We start from the raw sequence: 17,629 nt of genomic DNA on the forward strand, positions 1-17,629 counted from the left end.
TGCTGCGAAAACCATGTTTTGGTTGCCGTGTTGCGACTATGTATCAAGTTAATGCAAGAGGCCAATATACAAATTCAGGAGGTTGTTGTCAAATTCTTTCTCTCATACGAGTGCGTACTGGCGTTCACCGGCCCTGCACGTGCTAACATGGGCACTATTTGCATTGAGCCTAGTTTAGGCGCGCATTGAGCTGAGTCAACTGGCATGCCTCAGGTTGCTATTGCTTGCTTCTCATCATGAGAATCGATTGCATTTCCTCTCAACTGCAATGAACTTCCCTATTCAGTCAACGCGCAGACTATCTATCCTTTCCACAACATCCATGCCATCCAAACCCTTGATCAAATCTGCCGCCTTCTCCGCAACAGCATACACCAAGCTAACAATATTACCCTGTACATGGGTCGGGAAGATACTGGCATCCACCACCCTCAGTCCTTCCACGCCGTGAACTTTGAGCTCCGCATCTACAACACCGCCTTTCTCCTTTGATAGCATGGCACAAGTACCAACGGGATGATACTCTGTCACCGTACTGTTCTGCACAAAGGTCTTCGCTTCTTCCAGTGTCTTGGGCACTGGGCCGGCGGTTTTAGACGTGATGAGGTTGCCATCGGGGTCTCTGCGGAGGGTTGAAGCAAAGGGCTCTACGTCTGTGAAGGTGATGCAGTGAAGGACCGCTCGAGCCATCATGTCGAGGTCGAGGGGATGAGAGAAGTACGCTGGGTCGATTGTAGGATACGCGGTAGGGTCAGAGCTGTTGATGTGTACACTACCGCGAGACAGAGAACGTGTACTGCATGCGCCAATGGTGCACCACATACCCTCTTCTACAGACGGAAACAGTCCGCTAGCCGACTCTGGGTTCTGCATCTGTGCGCCCGTAGGCAGCATTACGATTTGACAAACTGCTTCTTTAGGATCGAGGAGTTGGCGCCCATAGAGGGTGTCGCGACCTGCAGGGTCGGCATCGGGATGTCTACTGCGGAAGTCTTCAAGGAGAGATTGGATGTGCGACTCTGCGTTTGGAAAGTCGGGTTCGATCTTTGCAAGAGAGGCGAAGCCTGTCGTTGTAGGCGCTCCTGCAAATGGACCGGCTTTGTGGGTAATGTATGCTTCTAGGGCTTGCTGCATGACAGCTGGGTTCTGGACGAGAGCTTCGGCGGTTGGGTATTCATCCTTCACACCCTGGAGAAGGTCAGTGTATGAAAGTAATCAAAGCAATGTATACACTTACCAGTACGAGACCAGTAGCTGTATGATCGGACAAGTTCTCCCCGACGCCTGGGAGATCAACGAGGACGTCGATTCCAGCCTTTCCAAGTACAGTAGATGACCCGATACCGGAGAGTTCTAGGATTTGGGGGGAGTTGACAACCCCGCCGCAGACTATGACCTCTTTGCTCGCCTTCATCATGTGCGTAGTGCCATCAACTGTGAATTGAACACCGGTGGCCTTGACACTCTCAGCGGCCTTCTCAAGCTCGATTTTAGAGACCAGCGCATGAGTGATCAGAGTCATGTTTGACCTATCCGCGTTGGGCTCGTAGTAATCTCTCGCAGCGTAGCTTCGTCTGTTATGCTTGGGGTCAATAGTGTTGAGCTGATTGAAGCCGCCAATTGCTGAGCCGGTACGAGGATCCTTTGCGGGCGAGTATCCGGCGTTTACTACAGTCTTGGGCCACACGTCCTGGCCCCATGTAACGTCGGTTTCCGGGAAAGATATCTAGTTCGATCAGCAAGATCCTTGAGTTACCAACGACGACTGACATGAACTGGACCAGAGGTGCCGCGAAGTGATTTGTCGAGGTATTTGTCGTCCATGCCCTTTCCGAAGGTCTCTGATGCTGGGTGATATGTTTCGAACTTTTTGTAGTAGGCCTTCATGTCGTCAAAGGACCAGCCTTTGTTGCCGAGCTCTGCCCAGTTGTCCAGATCTTGCTTGGAAGCCATGCTGAACATGTTGTAATTGATAGCTGAGCTCCCACCGAGGACTTTGCCTCGGGCCCAGCCGTGTACCCGACCGACTGTGCCTTCCTGCCAGGTTGTTAGATGAAGCCAATTGCAGCACATCATGTGCTTACCTGAGGGACAGTCTTGTAATCCCAATCATATTGTGGTTTGCCCCAGAGCTGGGTGAACATGTTTGGTGCATCGATCAAGAGGTCGTTCAGTCCATTGCCGCCAGCTTCGAGGATAGCTACAGAAACGTTGGGGTCCTCTGTTAGACGAGCTGCAATGACCAAGCCTGCGGTCCCACCTCCCACAACGATGTAGTCTGCAAGCACCGAACATTTAGCAAAGAAACATACTGATCAGACGTCCAGGTAGTCTTTGGGGTTGGATGCATGCAGTCGAAGTAAAGAATAGTTCCACTTTTTCTTTGAGTAAATGAAGATGTGCATACCATACGACTTGCTTGTCAATTCCTCGAGAGACATATTGGGTCAACAGTTGTGATGTCTTGAATGACCCGAGAGTGCGAAAATTAGACCAGATTATATATGATTGCGTACTGCAGTGATAGGGTAGTGTTTCTCACAGATCGGGAGTGCGAGGTCAAGGCTACCAGCTGGGCGGGGCTGCGCACTACTGTGCCTTTGACCTGCAGGGCTGGCTTTTGGGCTGCCACGAGGCTTGTTCGAGAATCATGTCCGCAGAACCCCCAGACCATAGCCCCATACAGTTGCAATAGGCGAGAGTAGACCGATGGACCTCGTGCCAGCTCGCTCCAGGCATCCGGTCAGTACTCATTGGGCAAAGAGTAATACCGAACGGATGAAGCGAGCAGTCCATTAGCTTTCGTGGTAGTTCCAGTTCTTCGAGGCGTCCGTGTGGGGATCTAGATTGGCGATGGGTTCACGCGGGGCAGTTCTTTGTCGGCCTACCCGTGAATGTAGCTGGGTAGGTATTCAGCATTCGGTAGCCGTGATCATAGACATTCCCACACCACATCACACATGTTACTAAAACTGTTATCGGCGAGTTGAGCGTGTTTCAGTTCCGCACTAAAGATCACCTTCCTCGATAAGTCGTGATGTAACGAGAAGGCGACGAGCTGACGCAGCAGAATCCACTTGGTACGCGGCTGAACAGCCCTATGTCAGCCCTTACCTGTGGCCAAGATGGCTAGGCTACTTTCATGCGGGGTAGCTTTACGAGCTTTCGTCAGGCCCCGGGCCATGTCTCGGCCTCGTGATAGCAGATGGCGACGCAGGGCATTAGCGGGACCTACTCATTGCCAACGCAGCAGCGAAACGGCTCCGCAGGCGAGGCGTCGCTCTATTCATTCAAAATTTAAGTCGGCGACCTCGACTAATGCAAAAAAATGTGCCGAAAGATGTTGATTTGGAGCTCTGTGTGTCGTCGACGGGTGCTGTGTCTAGAGCTACTTCCGATGGGATCTCGAGTGGGCTCAGATGGCCGTGGTAATTCTCCAGGCACCCGCAATCGACGGCTTTGGACAAGTTGCCCGATTCGGACCATGCCGCGGCTAGGTGCACAGACCCCCAGTCTTTGGATGCTCCACCAAAAAGTTTCTAGAGCTTGCAGCTTTCGACTTGCGACAACGAACTTCCGCAATCACGCCCGGCCATGCTTACCGAACAATTCGTCGCCGCCATATCGGCATCGACTAAGCCGAACACGGGCGTCACCAAAGATGCGGGTATCTTCGTCCACGAGTTCCAGCCGCTCGTCGCCCAAAGACAGGCGCTCAAGAAGAGCGCGGCTGCGCCTAATGGCATAGCTGTGAGCGCCTCACATATCTTCGCTGCGCAGTCGGAGAAGGCGATTGTCCATGTCTACAGCAGAGAGAAGGGCAACCAGGAGGCCCTCGTGCCCTTCCCGGAGAGGATACACAGCATCGCACTCGCGGCGCAGGACAGCGTGCTGTTGCTGGGGACTGAGAGCGGGCGCATACTAGCCTGGGAGGTCAGTCATAAGTTTGGAGTGATACATGTAGTGTGCGACTTCTCTAATACACATCTCAGGTCTGCTCAGGCCGCCTTGTCTCTACGTCCACGTCCCATCTCCAGCCAGTCACGAGTATTGTTGTCGACCCGTCGTCCAACTTCTTCCTCTCAGGCTCCTCGGATGCCATGATACACGTATGGGCGCTTCCCACGATACTGTCATTCTCTCCCGACGCCTCGCGTTCGCCGATGCAGACCCTCTCTACCCACCGTGGCCCCATCTCGTCCATCGCGTGCGGGCACAGCTCGAGCACAGCCAACATCGCCGTGTCAATATCAGGGGACAAGTCGGCTATAGTATGGGACTACCACAATGGCCAAGCTCTACGCACATATCTGCTGCCTGAGATACCGACTGCAGTCACTCTCGACCCTGCAGACCGCGCATTCTATGTGGCTTACGCTGACGGCAGCTTACAAACCATCGACTTCTACGATGACGTCCAGAAGACTACTTCAATAGACGTCCTTCGAGATAGTGCCTCGTCTCACCGGCCAATTCAGCCGCCGCCAAAGAGCCGGTTCAATGCAGAGTCGCAGAAGCTCGGCGGAGCCCTCTGTCTGAGCCTTAGCTGGGACGGCACCACAATCATCTCGGGCCATGCCAGCGGCAAGATAGCGCTCTGGGATACTGCGAAGTCCAACTACCTTTCTACCCCTGCCAATCTTCCTGGTCCTGTCTCAAACCTTCGATTCCTCCCGCCGACTGGCTTTCCCAACGAACCGGAACCGACTTTCAAGATCCAGGCTATTGTCAAGCCGAAACAAGATGCAGGGTTGACAAGCAGCGTAAATGGCCTGATTCCGCCAAACTATACCTTAAACCTGCAGCTGACGGGTCGGCTGCGCAGCCCCCACGTTTCTGCAACTGAGAAGAGATCTGCGGGAAGAAGCGCCTTCGAGGAAGCTCTTACGCACTCCAGTTTCCCTGCCAGTATGCTAGAGGAGAGCTTAGCCGAGCTGGACTCGTGGGCTGCTCAGCCCAAGGGCGCTTCAGCCTCGACAGCCGACTTCATGGCGCTGGACGAAGGTAGTGTGACTACATCTGATTCCTCCGGCAAAGCTCAGCAGGCCGAAGTGAGGGAGTTGAAGAAGCAGCTTGCAAGTCTGCAACGCATCCAAAAAGTTACATTCTCCCAACTTTCAGAATTGCGCGACGAGAACGACTACTTCAAGGGCCAAGAAAAGAAGAGGGCTGAACACACCAAAACACGAGCGAAGAGAAGAATGGGTGCTAACGGCGCAACTCGCAAGCAGACCAACGGGGATGTGGAGATGAACGACGGCACAGACGCCACTTCCGGGTCTGAATCGGATGATACCGATGCAGCTGACGAGTCCTGAGCACCGACGATAGCGGGGCTGCGTACAAGGCCACGATACCGACAAAGGTTCTTCGCGATAAGGCGGCTCCTGCGGCATAGAATGGGAGAGATGCTGCACATGCTTGCGCCCGCAGTCTTGGTATAACCGCAGCACTAGACTTCGATATGTAGTACGTTTACGCGACTAGTGTCCTGATCGCCTAGCATGTACATCACGACATGGCAAGAGTCCGAAACACCACGTCGGAAAACCGCGGCATTGATATCCTTCGCCTACGTTTCCCAGCCGGTGAACTCCGAGACTGCTCATGTCAGACCCCCAAGACGAATATTCGTATTCACGGACTTCCTACTGTATCGCGAAAACCACAAAGACGCCCGGGTCAAAGTTCTTGAACACATAGCCAAGCCCTCTTCAAGCCGTCATCACACAAAGCGGGGTAGCCCGTGCAGGTTTCCTCTTCGCAATTGTGCTACTATTGACGAACATGATTGTACTGCGCAAGCACGACGCCGTGTCTTCAATGTCACGCTTGGATCAACGTCAGCTGCACCGCGGGACGAAAAGCCAAGTTCAGAGGCTGCGGCCGGTTTTCGATCACGCAGCTCTTCAACCCGTCCTGCTGTGCTACTGTTCGGCTTACGCCGCAGGTTCATGCTTCATTCCACGGACCTCTCTCTGTTAATGAGCAGCCTTTGGATGAAAGGTGGAGGCAATGTAGTTGGCTGCTGTGAGACACGACCTCATCATCCGGCCGGCAATTGCAAAACTTTGCCTTTCGCTGTGCGTGAGCCGCAAGCTTCACTTTCCTCCCCAGGACGAAACAGAGCAAGAGTCAAAGCATGTCTCGAGCGGTGTGAGTATACTCGCATAATGTGCGACCTCGCGCGGGCCCTATACCAGCCGTGCCGCTATAGTGTGGAGCGTGGTTCCTGCTGCACACCTGACTCGCAGGGGCCAAACCAAGCGACTATCGAACTACTACCCACCCTCCCACCGATCCTGCGAACAGCCGTTCCAAGATGCCGCCAACGCAGTCCTGTTTGTTTCAACGAACACACACACCTTCTTCCCCGGTGGTGGGAAAAGGCGTACAGAAAAGACGGTGAACGAATAGCGTTTCGTGCTGCCCATATGCTCGCTGCCCCTGTATTGTAGAAGTGCCGTACACCACACGCACAGAGATACAATAGAACAAGTTCAATATTACAAAAACCCCTGCCTCAACTACTCGCTTCATTGAGCGAACCGCGTATCTTGCATTGAACCCCCGCCACTCGCTTCCGAGATCGTAAACATGACTCTTTTCTGCAACCTTTTTGTTAGCTTCACTCACGCATCCTTCCTCAGACATCCGCGCTCCCTAGGCAGATTCTCTCTCTGCCTTGCTTTCCCCCATCTCCCCGAAAAAGCAAAGCTGTACTTGTATGAGTAATCAACGTCACACACACACCACACACAAGCTCTTATACCAAGCTAGTCGCGTATGGGGCAACGCGCGTTGCGCAATCCCTGCGAGCACATGCATAATGGTTCGATCTTGCTGCGATGGGCGGACGGAGACGGGCGTTTAGACCGTTTATAACATGCAGAGGATCAGAGTATTGCAGAGTGCAGGGCAGGGCATGATAGTCCGATGGATGGGGGAGGAGAAAAGGGAGTGGAGATTATTTTTTAACCGCCGATCTTATGCGTTGCCGAGGTGTGAGAGATGTAACGTGGGGGCTGGATCTGTTGGGAATAATGATTCGGTATATTGACTTGGGAATGGGGAATGGTTTGAGATTGTTCGCCGACGACTGGGTCGAGGTTGCAAAGAGCCAGACTTTCGGGATACACTATAGTGTGATGAGATTGCATAGGCTCGGACTTTTCTCCTGCTCTGCAATTGCTTCTGCGGCACGCAGGGTGGGCTTCCTTGTTCAGGGTCCATGTCATAGTGGAGTCACATATACATCACGTCGTCATCTTCGGTGAGTGGGATACCTGGGTTTATATTGGTTTGTTTTTTTACGGTCCTCCTTGTCCATTGTAATGCCATCAGCGACAGGACCGCCTGCAAAGTGATAGAGATACCTTGTCCTCGGTCATGGCTATTGTGTGTAGCTTCTGGGACATGGATCCTTGCAGCCTGGGCATGCCATGTCCTGATCGGACGCAGGCCGAGGTACATCTTGAAGATGTAGGATTCTCAACGAAGGTATTCGTGGGGGCTCGCAACAGTTCGTTCGGACCAAGGGACTGAAGAGCAGACGCAGACGGGTTCTGTGCCGCAATCATGGGTTTTCCAGCGTAGTGGGGCGCGGCAATCATAGTCATGGAAAGACCGTGCATACCGAATAGTGTTTGTATTAAACTGAGAGAAGGTGTATGGTTAAAATATGTCGAAGGTGTTGAGTGATCGCTAATAATGCCATGGGAGAAGAGAACAGACAGAAACCAATAAAGATGTTCAACTCTAAAGTCGATCACCCTGAGGCAGATAGTCTTTGGTATTCGTCACGGTCGTAGATCCTTGCGGGTTTGGCTTGTAAGGAAGAAAGAAGGTACAGTACTCCGCCCTCGCTTGATGGAAATAGGTCGTGGATGGATGCTAGATTGGAAGCATCTGCGGGTGGCCAAATAGCCCGAACTTAGGCACTGTGAGTACCGTCGCTTTTGCATGTGTAGAGGTGATTGGGCGATATTCCGAAAGAGGTTAAATATGGTATCGGTCGTCATTCGTCGTAAGTGTGTTGAGGCCGTGGAAGTATGATGCAGGATGCCGAGAAAGTAGAGCAAGCTCGATGAACGCCACGCTAGTAGTCGCTAAGATATCGGGGAAAGGGCCACCAGTGAAGCGCGGGGTCGAGTTCGGGCATAGAAAAGTGTTCAAGATGAGTGTGACTTGTGGCGGCCTTTATTCCCTATGGAGTACTCGCCGTCCGGACACCATTGCTCGGGTTCAAAGTCGGGATTCATGAAATGCGCAGTGTTGAAGTGAGAACTCGTATATGTCAGTTTAAGTCAACAGGCATTATCGGGCCGATACTCACTTGCGAAAGATGGACGTTTGAAACGGCTGGACTTGCATCGAAGAGCCAAAACCTGGTTCCAACTCGTACATTGAAGGCCGGAAAGGACCGCCTCTCTCAACACCCATGGGAGCTGCTCGGTCGATGCTCACGGGTGGCGGTGGGGGGTGTATGGGGAGTGTCACAGGAGGTTGGTCGAGATGTATGCTGTGATGACTCGGCGGGTTGTACTGGCTTGCGTTGCTAGAATGGAGTGGTGTAACAAAGTCCAAGTGGGAAGTGCTAACCGGCGTTACAGGCGTCGGTGTCGGGGCGTATGGCTGGACAGGCGTAACCTGAGGATGAGAAGTGGGACTGGGGCTGAAGTCGTACGAAAGTGAAGGCCATCGCTGGCCTAGACCGACACCAGAGGGGTACATTCCCGGGATCATGTTCATGACGTCGCCGACGTTGGTAGCGGTCGGTATGAATTCGTCAGTGTAGTTGGCTAGGGCAACATGAAGTGGTTGCTGTTGGGGAACAGGCTGGTGCTGGACTTGTGGTATGTCTCCAGCCTTGTATAGGATGTCGTAGTGGCCACTGGGGAGAATTAGTAGGCGAAAGATAGTGCCATGCACGGTGTGTACTTACGGCCTATAAAGCAGTCGTAACATGGGCGCACCGGGGATGGGGCGATGATGGGCGTCTGTCGGTTCTGAGTAGAAGCTGCGGTTGATCTCTTCGCCTGGTGAGCGGTCCAGATACCATACTTCGAGACCAAACCCAGCAGGCTTGATCAGCGCTTCGGCAAGGGCGGCAATGCCGACGTTGTCGGCTTCGCACTGAGTGGGTTCGATGAAGTTGGAGCAGTATGTTTTGACGTCGCCGTTGTCTACAAAGTGCATAAAATCATCTGCGTGCGTCTGCACCCATGCACTGGCTAGGAGCTGGGGAGAGTTAGCGATTCGAATAGTGAAAGATGTAGAATGCAAACCTTGACGTAGGTGATGATTGCCATAGACTCGCCCGGGTCGTTGAATGTGCGCAGGAGAATGCTATCGGCTTGGCCATTCATGGCGCGCAGCGAGTCGGCAAGCCTGGTCATGAGCTCGAACGCCTCTTCGGCAAAGTCAATCCAGATATCGCGCGAGTAGCCGATATTTGAGAGCAAGTTGCCCAGCGAGTTGAGGCGGCCTTTTTCATGGTCCAGCTTGCTCACGTCGCCCACATGCAGCAGGGCCTCAAAGTAGGTGAAGGCGATTGCTGTTCTTGTTAGCACGGGCAAGCAGCACTCGGAAAGCGATGGGCACTCACCCCGCCATCCACAGTGGCCATCGCCACGGCAGGTGCGGAAGTAGGCATATTTGGCGGGCAACGCAGCGGTCTTGACCTGGAAGACGGGATCTGCGGTGGCATATTGCGTCGTGATGGCAGCGCTGCTTTGGCGTTCGCCCACCAGTGGGCCCTTGGGCGGTCAGCGCGCTTGGGCGAATATTGTCGCAGTTCAACTCACAGTGGCTTCGGGCTCGTACTCGCTCGACAGCTTCTGCAGGTGGGCATAGTCGTCGTCGGAGGGATACGCGGCCATGTTGAGGTGGGGGTTGCGATGCTGGTGGCCTGGGTGATGGTGGCCAGTGTGATGATTATAGCTCCCGGGAGCAAGGACCGGCGCGCGGATAGCAAACGCTAGGCCGCCTTGGTAGTGGTTCTGAGCCGGAACTCCATAGTGGCCCTGGTGTAGGTGTGCATGCGGGTGATGCTGGCTGTGAGGGTGGTAGCCCGTCAACACCGACTGTCTGCTCATCTCGTCCTGCTATTATGCGTGTTTTGGCGAGTGTGTGCGATTGTGTGTAGATTGCCGGCACCGTCCGTTCCCCGCTGTGTGCGATCCGTTGGCTCCCTGGATGGCCGTGGGCGTGACTGGCCTCAGTGGCTAGTAATTGGATGGAAGGATTCCACGACAGATCCGGCAATGCGCAAACGATCTCAGCAACAATTCGCCGGCGAGCTGCTGGCGAGGGCAGCAGCGTCTTTAGTAGGTGCAGAGGCCGGCGGCGGAGGGCTGGAGGCTGTGGTCGTTGCTGTGATACTCACGGGCGTCCAGGGGCACACGCCAATATATGGGAGAGACAGGAGGGGATCTTCGCGCGTGCCAGTGCAATTGAAGCTGCCAGGCACCAAAACAGTCTGCAACACTCTGGTCCAGCCGCTCTGAAACGACCAATTTCAGTTGCACCGGATACCTGCGAGGGGAGACATGGCAGGGCGCGAGGGTGTACAAGAGGAATGCCACTCCACATAATCAGCGCCAGGGAGCATCGCGCAAAAGCAAGTACTATGAGATGCTCGACAGAGGCCTGCTACATGCTCCAAGACGACCCGGCTAGGCTTGCCCACCAACACCGGGGTGTGATATCGATTTCCGCTCCCACTAGTCTTCATGGGTTAGCATCTGGAGATTGAAGTGCACTCTTGATGCTCCGTCACATCAAACATGGAATCGCCGAGCAAAGAGCCGCGGAAGAATCAGAGTCACGAGACAGCGGGCATGACGACATGGGACCTCTCGCCAGGCGTAGCAAGCCCTCGAGCAGCGCCGCCAACCGGAACAATTGCAAGCCCAGGGCTGGCGTTGCATGCGCCGACGAGCAGAGGCTGTATCACGTCGTCGAGTGCACTCAACACAGCAGCATCGAGGCACCCATGGCGTCGAGCAACATGCCAAGACGACCCTCTGGCGTATTGTTGCAGTGGCCGCCTGCATGGCATGATTCGCTCTGCCGCTCCGTGGCTGGTGGCGCTTCTGCGACAGAAAAAACAAGTGCCCGCACACCCGAGATAAACTCTTGTCAAGTTACCGATCCCACGCCGCGTGCGAGTCAGGGCAGACACGGCGTGGGCGCTCCCATTAGCTGAGAGGCTCGCTTGCAACCCCCTCCTCGTCTGTGCCCGCTTCCCCGGCGCGCAGTGCCATGGCTGGGAAACCCGCCTGTGATGCGTATGTGTACGAGTGCAGTGAAGCTTCAGATCACCATGCGTCACATCGATAGTCGATTCACGACTCATAGGCATCGAGATGGCGAGGCGTTAGTTGGCGGCAGGCTACCGCCATGACCGCGCGATCGGGACCTTGGCTGGCGGCCGTGAGAAAACGAGGCCATGTTACATACAGACGACTTCGCACCGCTGCTGACCTGTGGGTAATTGCACTCGATTGCGTGACCGAACATGTCCGTTGCCCGCCTACTATGTTGAGTCGCGTACCGCTCATGTGCACGGGAACTCTTGCCCGGTGCTACCCGACGAACCAACCCACGTCTCCCTCTTGAGCAACCTGACCGCATGTCTCAATTATTTCAGGTCAGAAACGCCTCGGTGACGGTACTGTGCAACTCCCACTCTCCGTGCCCTGCCCGGAAACCCAGTTACAGGTCGTCTTGTGGACCGCGCGCGACCGATGCTGCAAGTCATCCTTTGCTCACTACCCCCGGGAGGCGTCCTGGACCCTTGCCTTTGCCTCGACCAGACTTGCCCCCCATCGAGCTTGAGTTCCAGCCGCTCATGCCTTGGGGCCCGCCACCACCAGGCGTGAACTGCGAACCGCTCTCGTCCGACTTGAAACCTTCGCCCTCGTTCAGCACCGTCTGCCATAAGGCTCCGATGGCGCTGCTCCACTCCTTCATCGCTTGCACCCTGTCCATGTCTGTGCTACTCTCAATCTCCACCGTTCCGTTCTGCTGGTTGATCTTGCCGCGCAACCGCTTGTCAACGATCAAGAAGCCTACGATTTCCTGCACTTCGGCAAGTGAGATCTTGAGCTGCTTCGAGATAAAAGCCAGTGTGAAGCGGGTGTAGGGTGCGACAAGCTTGACGACCGCCTTGGTGCGCACATTACGCGTAACTTCGTCAATGTTCTCGGCGATGAACGGATCTTGCAGCAAATCCTGGTTGTTCTGCAGGATCTTCTCATAGCCGTGAATGTCCTCTAGCTGATAGGCGTTGACTAGATCCGTCATAGTGGAGATGCGCGGGTCATTCTGGTAGGGCTTGGTCTCCTGCGAATCAAACGGATTGATGTCTGAACCCGATAGCATGGTCGCGAGAACCAGGTACTTCAGGACCTGTATCCGTTGGAGCGATCCCGCCTCGTCGTAGTTCTTGAAACTCTCGAAGAAGTCACTCTGCGCGCCTTTCCAGTTCTCTGCGATTGGTTAGTACTGAGTCCATGTCTTCGGCAGATACTGCTTGCCTTCGCTCATGTGCATCTTGCCACCACATTCACGGATGATGCCCATAATCTTGGGATGCGGAACTGCGGACTTGACCTTGAGCGCTCGCTGGTATAGTGCCTGTCTTAATGTTAGAGATAATGCAGGTAAATCTCAATGCAGATGGGCCTTACCTTTAGCCGCTTGTTGTTCCTGGTCTCGGCATACATGAGAATTTCCAACGAGTAGACTTCCAATGAATATGTGCCTTTGCTCGGGTCATCTGTTCCATCCTCCCTCTGACAGGCCTTGTGTAACTCTCGGAGCTTCTCCGTAAGCTGACGGTAGTCTTTCCTATCCAACCATAGCCTCGCCAGCTTGATGTTTGTCTTTAGCCAGAGCCGCTCGTTGTTGGTGCTCTGGAAGATGTCGAGGGTCAGGGCGTAAAAGTTCTCCATGCAGCGATATGCGTCGGCGTCTTCTGCGGCCTTTTCTATAAAGTCGAGCATGTTGTTGATGGACTTCTCCGAGTAATTACGCGTGACGGCCGACTTGACGTATGTAAGAAGCTCCTTGTAGTGTTCGACAGCCTGTACATGTCAGCTAGAGGTCTTGCTCGGGTATGACCATATCTACCTTGTCGTAGCGGGCAAGCTTGAATTCGAGCTTGATCGCCTGCTTGAGTCCTTTGAAGCCCCTGTGCATCCGTCAGCACGCATTCGTTCCCCCAGATCTGCATATTACCTACCAGTCCGACTTCTCTTCTTCTAGCGCGGGCATCCCCAGGAATTCGTCTATGGCTGCCTCGGGGTCGTCGGCCTTTAGCTGCTTCGCATTGTAGTATTTGTTCTCGATGTCGACATCGCCGCTCTGCTCGTCATCGTCGTCCTCGTACTCGAAATCGTACCTACAGATTGTTAGAGGAGAAATTGCCTGCGTATCATGGCGACTTACTCCTCCTCGCCGGAGTCTTGCATGAAGTCGTCATCGTCAGACATGGTTGTGGCGTCGGTGATGGTTTAGTTGGACCACAGTCGTATTCTCAAGTTGGAGTGAGACGCGTGCGTTGTGCTATTAATTCGGTGGATAGAGGTGTTTGCGGTGTGGAGTTGTCTGGAGCTCTCGCGACTTGTTTGCCTACGTGAGGCGGCGGTAGGTGCCTGCGGAAGAGCCCCACTTTCGCGGGGCTAAGCTCCCAGACGCAGCCAGCTGCAGTATCCTTGCCATGCATCGCAACATTCACTCCATTCTCTCTGAAGGAATCTATCAGGCGGTCCTGAGGCTGCGCGTTCAGAATTCCTGTCAACATTGCACAACTACGTCATTACAATCTGTGCCTGCGATCAATTTGGTTCCTACAGCAATCGGCTCCAGCGTCCAAGCCATTTCCCGGCTCCTCTATCTCATCTCCCGGCGCACTGACGCAATGATGAATCTAACACTCCGACATTTGAGTAAATCTCCGGTTGTGAACACGAACATTTATGAACCCTCAAAAGCGCACAGAGTCTGGACGAGGCTGTGCAATATTCGAGCATAGTGGCGTGCAGTAGGCCTGCGACTGAGGCATTAGACAGCATATGCTAAGTTCGCGACCTTCTTTTTTCGGTCCGGCTTCCAGCTGTGGAGAAGGCTCAGACCCCGGGCATTCTTATCCCAGAATCCCAGATCCCTTCTCAACCACTCGCCGTCACTAGCAGATCCCTTAACTCGGTTCACGGTCCTGGCCGTGATGTTAGCCTCATCGATCAATTCTTCCTTGCTGATTGTGCACCGAGGTTCTGTCGCTGGCACTTGCTCGCGGCCGATTCCCCAGGAACACTAACAAGTCTGACAGCTCTCTAAGATGACTTTGGGCGAATAATTGTTTGGCTCAGCCGGCAAACACATCGCCCCGCGTCCGTGGTGCTTGCTAAATGGATAGCGTCGAAGCCGTGGAGTGGTCGCGGAGGTGAGCAGTGCCAATCGACCTTTCGGGCTTAGTCTTAGCGACGTGTGGATCTTCAACTCCATCCATCCATCGCTTGCATCTCCAGCCCAGCATCTGGATCCCCCCCGGCTTCCCTCTTACCTCACACATCCTTATCATCATCCGTTACCAGTCTCCGGTGCGACTCTCGCTCTCGTCCTCACCACATCCGCTGCCACGACCGCGACCGTCGTCCTTTGTTGCACCAACGCGCGCGCGCCTCTCGTCCCTGACCCGACGACACGACCCAATCGCCGACTCTCCTTCCGACCTTCACGATGCCCATGTGCGGTGGAACAAAGTCTGTGCAGCGCAAGCTGGTGCTTCTGTACGTCTGCTATATGCGGGGATGCCTCTTTGTTTGGGCGACCGAGGCGTGATGCGACAGAACAAGCTAACGTACTTCCAGCGGTGACGGTGCATGCGGCAAGACCTCATTACTGAATGTCTTCACAAGAGGGTATGTAACATCGTTATCCTGCCATCTCCGCAGCTTGCTGACTTTGTGGTAGCTACTTTCCAACAGTATAGTGAGTATTGTACCTGGTATTGAGATACGAATGAGGCTAATGAAGCCCTCTCAGCGAGCCCACAGTATTCGGTAAGGGCGCGCCTCACACTATCTATTCGTGTCGCTAACAATTACTACAGAGAACTATGTACACGGTTTGTGCGCCTATCTGCAAGTTCTACAAACACGATTGACACGGTGCGACAGACATCTACATCGACAACACACACGTTGAGCTCAGCTTATGGGACACCGCCGGGCAAGAAGAATTTGATAGGCTACGATCATTGAGCTACGATGACACGCACGCGATCATGCTCTGCTTTTCGGTACGGTCATCCGACATTATGCTGTTCAACTCGCAACTCACACGGCACAGGTCGACTCACCGGACTCGCTCGAGAACGTGGAAACGAAATGGGTCGGCGAAATAGCAGAGAACTGCCCCGGCGTTAAGCTCGTTCTAGTGGCACTCAAGTGTGACCTGCGGAAGAAGGAGGACGACGACGCCGACGACCAGCAACCTGAGAAACCATGCATCGACTACAACGAGGGTCTGCGCGTAGCGGAGAAGATCAAGGCACTGCGGTACCTGGGTAAGCCAAGCCACGTCTCAGAACCATGGCAGATATCTAACGGGTGTAGAATGTTCCGCTATGAAGAATAGAGGTGTGAACGAAGCGTTTACTGAAGCCGCCCGCGTTGCTCTGCAAGTCAAAACCAGCAAAGACAAGAGCGGCGGTTGCACAATCCTCTAGGCCAATACAACACTCCCGCCATTGATTCCGACCGCATTCCACCACAAACTACTCGGCCAAATCGAACGCTACTTCATCTCTGGATAGACGCGCACCATCCCACACTTCTCGTGATCGCACCACCGCCTTCATATTCGCATCGTTAACATCCTTCGTATCTTCATCCATTGCTAGTTCTATGCTTCTCAGGAAAAGGTGGCAAACTGTTTGGTGCTGGTCCAAGTCCGGTTGGATAGGACGCATACTCAGGACGGGAGTGCGCATTGGCGAGTAGTGCTCCCTGCATAGACCTTCCCCTCAATCCCTTTTATACGCTTCACCGCTTTTATACTTTTATTGTACATGTTTGCTCTAGTCCAGCTTCGGCGCTGACTTTCTTCACTTCTTTCTTTGGTTTGGCGGGGTCTACATGCGTTTACGCTCCCGGTAGCGAGAGCTTCTCGAATAGATGAGCTGAGTTGACTGCACTTTCAGGGCGAGTTGGATGTCACTTTGGATAGAACACAATCAACAGCTCACGCTCTTCACATCATGCTATCGTGGAACCTAAGTGATGCTGTGCCCGTTGAAAGATGTGTTCCCTTTGTCGAATCTCAAGCTCCTAAGAAGCCATAACATCGCCCTCCTCCGCCGGAATTTCTGCCACCTTCTTAACCACCTTCGCCGGCTGTCCCATGACGACACAGAAATCCGGTACATCCTTTGTCACCACGCTCATAGCCCCTACTGTGACTCCCCTGCCAATCGTAACTCCAGGTAGAATAACCACATTACCCCCAATCCAGCAGTCATCACCAATCACAACCGGCTTTCCATACTCGATATTGTCCCGTCGCGACTGCACCTCGATCTCATGCGTCGCGGCAAAAATCGACACATTGGGCCCGAACATGCACCGGTTCCCTATAGTAACGAGCGAGCAATCCAGAATAGTCAGGTTGAAGTTTGCGTAGAAACGTTTGCCTAGGGAAATGTTGCAGCCGTAGTCGATGTTGAAAGGGGGTTCGATAAATATCTCATCGTCAGCCACATGGCCGATGATCTGTTTGAGCATCTTGAGGCGTTCTGCGGCGAGGATGTCGAAACCCTTGCTTTCGTCGGTCGTGGCGGGGTCGGGGAACCATGTGTTGTATTTGTGGGCGAAGGCGCGGGCTTTGAAGCGGGCGGCGTTTAGGGACGGGGTGAAGGCGTTGTAGCTGGGGTTGTGTGAGTATCCTACGGTATGAAAACATTTGCCTGCAGTCTACATGAAGATAATGCTAGATAGAGGAACATCTAGCGTTGATGTAGGCTTCACGGTATCTGGGTTTCCCTTTCAATAGTGTGCAAGTTTACTTCTTGAAGAGAAGGCAGTGAGGTAGTCTAAACTCATCGCGGACAGTAGAATGGGTATACATACAGCATACCCGAGATCATCTTCTCGTACTCCTCGTCCCAGGGCACATGGTTGAGCTTCTTCGCCTTCTCTATCTCTTGCTTGTTCTTCTGCTGCGCGGCCATGTTGAGATTCAAATCGCCAGTGAATTGGATAAATTGTTTATTCTTTCACTCTTTGTTGTTTCCTCCTCGTACTTATATGCAGCCGCAGTCTATACGATGTACGACGAGCTTGGAAATGACGCTAAGTGGGGTAAAAGGGAAGTCACCCCAGATGCAATGGGGCAATACCTCGCACTTTAGCGCTCAGTCGAGTTCAGCTAGACCAAATGACCACACAGAGAGTCTGCGATTGCTGTTCTCACATCCCCGGTCAAAGGCAGAGTGCTCCACAGATTCGGCGGCACGACTTCTGACCAGTCAGAGCTCTCCCGAACTTCTGCCTTGGGAAGCTCACTCGTGTCGTGTGCTTGGATGCATCATACCTGCGAATCGGTCCGATTGGGACATGTT

The 17,629-nt window shown here is 53.7% G+C and overlaps 6 protein-coding genes across 6 annotated transcripts; 2 read left to right on the forward strand and 4 right to left on the reverse strand.

Annotated features, from left to right (window-relative positions):
* Window positions 1-282: 282 nt before the first annotated feature.
* J4E92_005026 (uncharacterized protein) lies at window positions 283-2,441 on the reverse strand (the record flags this gene model as incomplete). The annotated part of the gene is made up of 5 exons (XM_051496410.1): window positions 283-1,188; window positions 1,238-1,726; window positions 1,771-2,037; window positions 2,085-2,278; window positions 2,408-2,441. 5 exons carry the CDS (start codon window positions 2,439-2,441, stop codon window positions 283-285), a joined length of 1,890 nt encoding a protein of 629 aa, XP_051353130.1.
* A 1,153-nt stretch (window positions 2,442-3,594) lies between these two features.
* J4E92_005027 (uncharacterized protein) lies at window positions 3,595-5,318 on the forward strand (the record flags this gene model as incomplete). The annotated part of the gene is made up of 2 exons (XM_051496411.1): window positions 3,595-3,933; window positions 3,993-5,318. 2 exons carry the CDS (start codon window positions 3,595-3,597, stop codon window positions 5,316-5,318), a joined length of 1,665 nt encoding a protein of 554 aa, XP_051353131.1.
* A 2,853-nt stretch (window positions 5,319-8,171) lies between these two features.
* Window positions 8,172-9,881, reverse strand: J4E92_005028 (uncharacterized protein; the record flags this gene model as incomplete). Its single annotated transcript, XM_051496412.1, has 6 exons — window positions 8,172-8,286; window positions 8,336-8,893; window positions 8,945-9,240; window positions 9,288-9,556; window positions 9,608-9,758; window positions 9,807-9,881. 6 exons carry the CDS (start codon window positions 9,879-9,881, stop codon window positions 8,172-8,174), a joined length of 1,464 nt encoding a protein of 487 aa, XP_051353132.1.
* A 1,879-nt stretch (window positions 9,882-11,760) lies between these two features.
* J4E92_005029 (uncharacterized protein) lies at window positions 11,761-13,499 on the reverse strand (the record flags this gene model as incomplete). The annotated part of the gene is made up of 6 exons (XM_051496413.1): window positions 11,761-12,494; window positions 12,543-12,642; window positions 12,696-13,091; window positions 13,138-13,198; window positions 13,250-13,408; window positions 13,456-13,499. 6 exons carry the CDS (start codon window positions 13,497-13,499, stop codon window positions 11,761-11,763), a joined length of 1,494 nt encoding a protein of 497 aa, XP_051353133.1.
* A 1,249-nt stretch (window positions 13,500-14,748) lies between these two features.
* J4E92_005030 (uncharacterized protein) lies at window positions 14,749-15,739 on the forward strand (the record flags this gene model as incomplete). Its single annotated transcript, XM_051496414.1, has 8 exons — window positions 14,749-14,798; window positions 14,880-14,930; window positions 14,983-15,000; window positions 15,055-15,071; window positions 15,122-15,136; window positions 15,189-15,310; window positions 15,361-15,577; window positions 15,627-15,739. The coding sequence occupies 8 exons, from the start codon at window positions 14,749-14,751 to the stop codon at window positions 15,737-15,739; spliced, it is 603 nt and encodes a 200-aa protein (XP_051353134.1).
* Window positions 15,740-16,340: 601 nt separating this feature from the next.
* On the reverse strand, window positions 16,341-17,239 carry J4E92_005031 (uncharacterized protein; the record flags this gene model as incomplete). The annotated part of the gene is made up of 2 exons (XM_051496415.1): window positions 16,341-16,935; window positions 17,139-17,239. 2 exons carry the CDS (start codon window positions 17,237-17,239, stop codon window positions 16,341-16,343), a joined length of 696 nt encoding a protein of 231 aa, XP_051353135.1.
* Between the last annotated feature and the right edge of the window lie 390 nt (window positions 17,240-17,629).

Source organism: Alternaria infectoria (assembly GCF_024043175.1).
Source record: "Alternaria infectoria strain BMP 0036 chromosome Unknown scaffold_7, whole genome shotgun sequence".
Lineage (NCBI taxonomy): Eukaryota > Fungi > Ascomycota > Dothideomycetes > Pleosporales > Pleosporaceae > Alternaria > Alternaria infectoria.